At 36.1% G+C, this 6,366-nt stretch overlaps 1 protein-coding gene across 1 annotated transcript; it reads left to right on the forward strand.

Moving 5' to 3' along the window:
• The first annotated feature begins 874 nt into the window (after nucleotides 1–874).
• Nucleotides 875–4,227, forward strand: LOC110669021 (probable beta-D-xylosidase 5). The gene is made up of 7 exons (XM_021830475.2): nucleotides 875–1,194; nucleotides 1,303–1,608; nucleotides 1,706–1,875; nucleotides 1,983–2,083; nucleotides 2,186–2,527; nucleotides 2,626–3,039; nucleotides 3,117–4,227. Exons 1-7 carry the CDS (start codon nucleotides 904–906, stop codon nucleotides 3,743–3,745), a joined length of 2,253 nt encoding a protein of 750 aa, XP_021686167.2. The 5' UTR covers nucleotides 875–903; the 3' UTR covers nucleotides 3,746–4,227.
• Nucleotides 4,228–6,366: the final 2,139 nt, after the last annotated feature.

The following is a 6,366-nucleotide window of genomic DNA, read 5'->3' on the forward strand; positions in this document are numbered from 1 at the left end:
ATATGCTTATATGCTTATCGATCATGCTTCCAAATGTAATTTATTTGGCCTTTTAATTTAATAGAATTTTATGATTATCCACAATGAGGTGTAAGAGTTATTGTTATGATTAGGTTTGGATATACACAAGTAGTATTTTAAATAGTAATTAATTTAAAATCATTTCATTAATATCTATATATAAGTTAATTATTTGAAAATAGAAATAATAGAGAATAAAATATATTTGATCATGCATGCATTAATTAATTTGGGGCACCATTATTCAAATCCAAAATCTCCCTAAGCTCTTCATAATCACCAAAATAAATAGAAATAATAAGCTAGTGGATTGGTTAAAATTGCTATCTTGATTTTGCTGGTAAAGATTGGATTCAGCTAATGAAAACTAATCACTACACTTGGAGAATATTTTAATTCTGTATATTTTTATAATATTAATATAAAATTTAAATTACTAATTTAAAATAATCAAAACCAAAATATGCAAAAATATATAAAGCGAAAAATGTGAAAATTCAAAAATGGAAAATATGCAAACTTTTCCATATGAAAAATATTATACCAAATAAATAAAGACAAGAAAGGATTAAGGTTAAAAAATCATTACAAATCTTAACTGATAATAATAGATAAATGTTCCAGATAGTCACTCAAAGTTTTGAGATTAAGATTTCTAATGAACCAGCTTTATAAATTGATGCAGCCCCGCAAATTTCTTCCTAGCGAGCAATGGCCAATACTTTTCTTCTTTTTACTTATTTGATCTTTATTGCATTCTCTGCCATTTCTGCTACTGCTGGAAATGCATTATCTACGTTGGATCATGATAATGCCATCCCAAGTGGGTCTAACTTTACATTTGTTTGTGACCGTTCAAGGTATACTAGTTTGGGATTGAACATGTCAAATTTTGCCTTCTGTGACTCTTCCCTCTCCTATGATGTAAGGGCTAAGGATTTGGTGAACCATATGACGCTTCATGAAAAGGTGAAGCAGCTTGGAGATAATGCTTATGGGGTGCCTAGACTGGGCCTCCCTAAATATGAGTGGTGGTCTGAAGCCCTCCATGGTGTGTCCGATATTGGTCCAGGAACCTTCTTTGATGATCTTGTTCCTGCTGCAACTAGCTTCCCCACAGTAATCCTCACAACAGCTTCTTTTAACGAGTCTTTGTGGAGAAATATTGGTCAGGTAAATCCAGATGACTGAGCTTTGCCTGGAAGAGGAAATATTGGTTGAATACGTTGAAGGAATATTAATACAAATAATGAAAATGGAATTTGTTGCTGGTTATTGCAGGTTGTTTCAACAGAAGCAAGGGCAATGTACAACCTCGGTAGAGCTGGATTAACTTATTGGAGTCCAACGATTAATGTTGTAAGGGATCCTCGATGGGGAAGAACTACCGAAACACCTGGAGAAGATCCTTTCATTGTTGGCACGTATGCTGCTAATTACGTGAGAGGGTTGCAGGATATCGAGGGAACTGAGAATTACGAAGATTTGAACTCTAGACCTCTCAAAGTCTCCTCATGTTGCAAGCACTTTACTGCATATGATGTTGACGATTGGAAAGGAGTTGAACGCTACACTTTCGATGCTAGAGTACTTAATTTCCCTGGAGAAAAATCTTGCTTCGATACTTTATAATCACTCCAATTTTCAACACGGTTAAGGATTTTTTTTTCTTTAATGAATGTAGGTGACAGAACAAGATATGATAGAGACCTTCCTTCTACCCTTTGAGATGTGTGTTAAAGAAGGTGATGCAAGCTGTGTTATGTGCTCTTACAATCGTGTTAATGGTATACCTACTTGTGCTGATCCGAAACTCTTGAACCAAACTATCAGAGGAGATTGGAATCTTCATGGGTATAGAGTGAACTCCATTTTCATCATTCTATATAAGATTAAACATGGTCATAAAAAATTCAACCTCATTTTTATTATTATTATTATTATTATTCTTTTTGCACCAGATATATAGTTTCAGATTGTGATTCTATTGAAGTAATGGTTGATGATCAAGAATTTCTTTCTGACACAAATGAGGATGCAGTTGCACAAACACTTAAAGCAGGCTAGTGATTCTTGTCCCCTTTTAATGATTTCCTCTTTATCTTATGTTAATTTCCATCCTATTTACAATCTTGGATATTTTCTTTTTTGTGTGTTTTAACAGGACTGGATTTGGATTGTGGGATTTACTACACCAATTTCACTCAAAATTCAGTGCGGCAAGGGAAGGCAAGGGAGGAATACATAGACAGGTCACTAACATACCTTTATGTGGTGCTGATGAGGGTAGGCTTCTTTGATGGAAGCAATAAATTCGAATCTCTTGGCAAGGATGATGTGTGTAATAAGGAGCACATTGAATTAGCTGCTCAAGCAGCAAGAGAGGGAATTGTTCTCCTCAAGAATGATAATGAAACTTTGCCATTGAGCTCTGACAAGATCAAAAAACTGGCTGTTGTTGGACCACATGCTAATGCCACAGAAGCTATGATTGGAAATTATGCAGGTAGCTGTAAAATATATATAAATGAACTATATAGGAAGAAAAGTTTCTAATTAAAGCCTAATGTTGTATTTTAAGAGTAAATCTTTTGCATCTTGCAGGTGTTCCCTGCAGATTTATCTCTCCTATTGATGGCTTTTCAAGATATGCAAATGTGGATTATAAAATTGGATGTGATGTGGCTTGTAAGAATGAGAGTTTGATATTCCCAGCTATGAAAGCTGCAAAAAGTGCTGATGCCACTATAATAGTAGCAGGTATAGACTTATCAATTGAGGCTGAAAGCTTGGATAGGGAAGATCTCCTCCTTCCTGGTTACCAAACTCAATTTATCAACCAGGTTGCCAGTATTTCGAAAGGTCCTGTTATTCTTGTAATCATGTCAGCCGGAGGCGTAGATATCTCTTTTGCTAAGAGTAATATTAGTAATATCAAAGCCATTTTGTGGGCTGGATACCCTGGAGAGGAAGGTGGTCTTGCCATAGCAGATGTTGTTTTCGGCAAATATAACCCTGGTAATGTACATTTTAAGCAATTTTTAATTGTATTCACTAATCCAGTTACTGAAAATAATGATCTTGTATGTTTTCAGGAGGAAGATTACCGGTTACCTGGTATGAAGCTGAGTATGTGGATCAGCTTCCCATGACATCTATGCAGCTGAGACCAGATGACAGGTTAGGATACCCGGGTCGAACATATAAATTCTTCAATGGTTCCACTGTTTACCCTTTTGGGTATGGACTCAGCTACACCAAGTTCAAGTACAGTTTAACATCCTCATTCCCATCAGTTCACTTTAAACTGAACAGATTTCAGCACTGCTACCAATTAAGATACGAAACCGACGCCTTTAGGCCTCCATGCCCTGCAGTTCTAACAGACCATTTGCCCTGTGATGATCATCATTTCAATTTCGAAGTTGAAGTAAAAAACGTAGGTTCCAGGGATGGGAATGAAGTTGTCATTGTCTACTCCAAGCCCCCAGAAGGAATCGTGGGTGCTTATATTAAGCAGGTGATTGGTTTCAAGAGGGTGTTTGTTCTAGCTGGAAGCAGCGTGAAGTTTAAGTTTAGGCTTAACCTATGCAAGAGCTTGCATCTCATAGACTATAACGCATACTCTGTTCTGCCATCAGGAGGGCACACCATTGTAGTTGGTGATGATATAGCTTCTTTTCCCCTTCAAATCAGCTTTAGTTCAGTAGAGGGGTATTATTAGCACATAGTTTTTCCAAGGGAATAAAATTAGTAGAAATTGTTAATTAATTATAATTACCTATTGCATATCAATTACAAGATTTTCCTGCACCTGAACATGGTTGAAGACTTCATGCTTGCTGCTAACCCACCCCAATTTTCAACTTCTAATTAATGATAATCCAAGGAAGGTAATGAAACTCTTCAGTGAGTCAAAAGTGCTTAACCTATAGCTATTTCTAGAATTATTAGATCTCAAATTCAAATCTTATTAGTTGTGTAATTAAAAAAAAAATAAAAATATCTTTTAGATTACATTAAGATGGGTGGAATTATCAAGTGGGAGAAAATAGTTTAGACAAGGATATGCAAATGTTGAACATGAAAGCTCTTTTATACAATTCGTGTTTGACAATAATAGATAATTATTATGGGGTGGATTTTAGACAATTATATGAGTGAGTTGTAAAAATTTATAACTATTTTTTTTTTAATTTAAAACATGAGATAACTGTTTATTACATTATGGATTCTAAAACCAGAGCACACAAGGAGACCTCATCTGATGTGGTCATAGCACCGGGATCCTAGAACTCAAAAAGGAAGAGCCGCCGGGAGAGAGAGATATAGCATGTTAAAGAACCACCGCCAGAAACATACACGACTAAAACACCTACATCAAAAAGCATCAAGCAAGACAAATCTCCAAGATCCAAGCAACAACCAAGAAGCTCCAACCATGACTGTGAGACGCACCAGACCATGAGAAATAAAAAACACAGGCTTATAAGGAAAGCACTAGAAGAGGGAAAGGCAAAGCCCCTAGGACTTCTCAATCTCTTATGGCCCAAGGGGGAAACCACTGACTGAAGGCTAACATTTAAGACCCTTGGAGGTGACCTCCTCCTACAGAATGATAGATGACGTCCATACCCCATAGCCGAAAATCCCACCCAATAAAGGAAAAACAAACCAAACCACCACCATGCTTAACCATAGAAAGCAAACTGGCACAAGTAGATCCAAAGCAGTCCCTCCCAAATATCACACCAGATCTACAACCAAAACCACTCAAAACAATATATACATCTGACCATTTAACGGAAGGAAAACCCACACCACCGGGCTAGGGAAGACACTTCCCTTTCCCGGAGGATCAGGGAAAGCGGCACACTCAACAAAACAGAAAAATGAGGACAATACTCACAAAAGAAAATCCAACCCATATGGGATTTCAATACTCCAGTGCCCCTTTCATACAAACCTTTGATTAAATAATGACGCCATAGTTTATGTAATAATTGCTATATTACCCTGCATTTATTATTATTATAATAATATGATACAAATTTTGCAATTTGCTCTCTTAGTGAAGTCATAAGACAAGTACACAAATTGTTGAGCTATTAGTTCAATAGCAATAAATCATTATTTTTATGATTTTACTAATATTCCACCTGAAAAAGGTTGTTTTTTATTTTAGTGGGAAATTTATAGGATTAAAGAAAATTTAGTAGACTTTTATCTGATAAATTTTTCGATTGAGATGAGAACAATAACTTACGTCAAGTCTTGCATCGCAGAACGTACTTCTGTAACATCAACTGGTGAAGAAAATCACCTCTTTTAACTTAGAAATTGAAAAAGGGAAAAAGTCGCAAAAGCACCGCCACTAAATACCAGAGCGCCCCAAAATTTGTTGGGGAATTGGATACTCTGCTCTGCTTGACCTAAATGAACCCTCCAATGAGGTTCTTTTTAGACGCACAAAGCTTGGCAGGGGATGGAGATCGGAGGTCATACTAACAAAAAGGGTAATTGGTGGTGCGCCACTAACACCACCACCGATTGGCCCTGCAGAGGAAGAAATTATATGGTGAACGTGATTCTACGAATATATATTAAACGAAAAGAGAAGTCAAAAAAAAAAAATGTAGCTGTTTAATGATCATAATTTTGTAAGATTCATTTGAACATACATGTTTATTTCCTATTAATTTATCATTCTATAAAACTATCTTTTGCAAAGGGTATGTGAATTGTGCAAAATTATGAAATAAAAAATTAAAAAAAAAAGAAGAAAAAAGGCAGGCACCATGCATGCACGCATAACATTGATCTCCATGTCCCTAGAATTCCAGTACATAAAAGGATAAAAGGGCACATATTTAAAGCATATTTGAAAGATAGATCAAGATGGTGACACAGATTTGAGCAAGTCATGCTCACATAAAGTGATGGACTACCCACTTGTGTTCGCTTAAAAAGAATTACAACTTGGATCCAACATTACATAAAAAGATGCTGATACTGCTATAGTGCTCCACTTACATCACCACAATAGGGACTGCAACAGAGGTGGCAAAGCACCATAAATGCATCATCAATATCTTCATGTCTCTAAATTCCCAGCACATTAAGTATTTACAATTGCCTAACAGAGGATATGGGGAAACCACAAGTATGTTTAAAGCATTTGAAAAAGAAAAGGGCAGTGGCAGACTTTTCAGTAAAACATGCTGAAACAAAGCAAAACCATTTCAACTGGATCCAGCACCGAGTAAGTACCAAGGGACCATCGATTATGAGCATATGCCAAAGACAAAAAGAAGCATATAAAGCACTGTTATAGGGCAATGGAAA

The sequence above is a fragment of the Hevea brasiliensis genome, chromosome 18 (assembly GCF_030052815.1).
Source record: "Hevea brasiliensis isolate MT/VB/25A 57/8 chromosome 18, ASM3005281v1, whole genome shotgun sequence".
Lineage (NCBI taxonomy): Eukaryota > Viridiplantae > Streptophyta > Magnoliopsida > Malpighiales > Euphorbiaceae > Hevea > Hevea brasiliensis.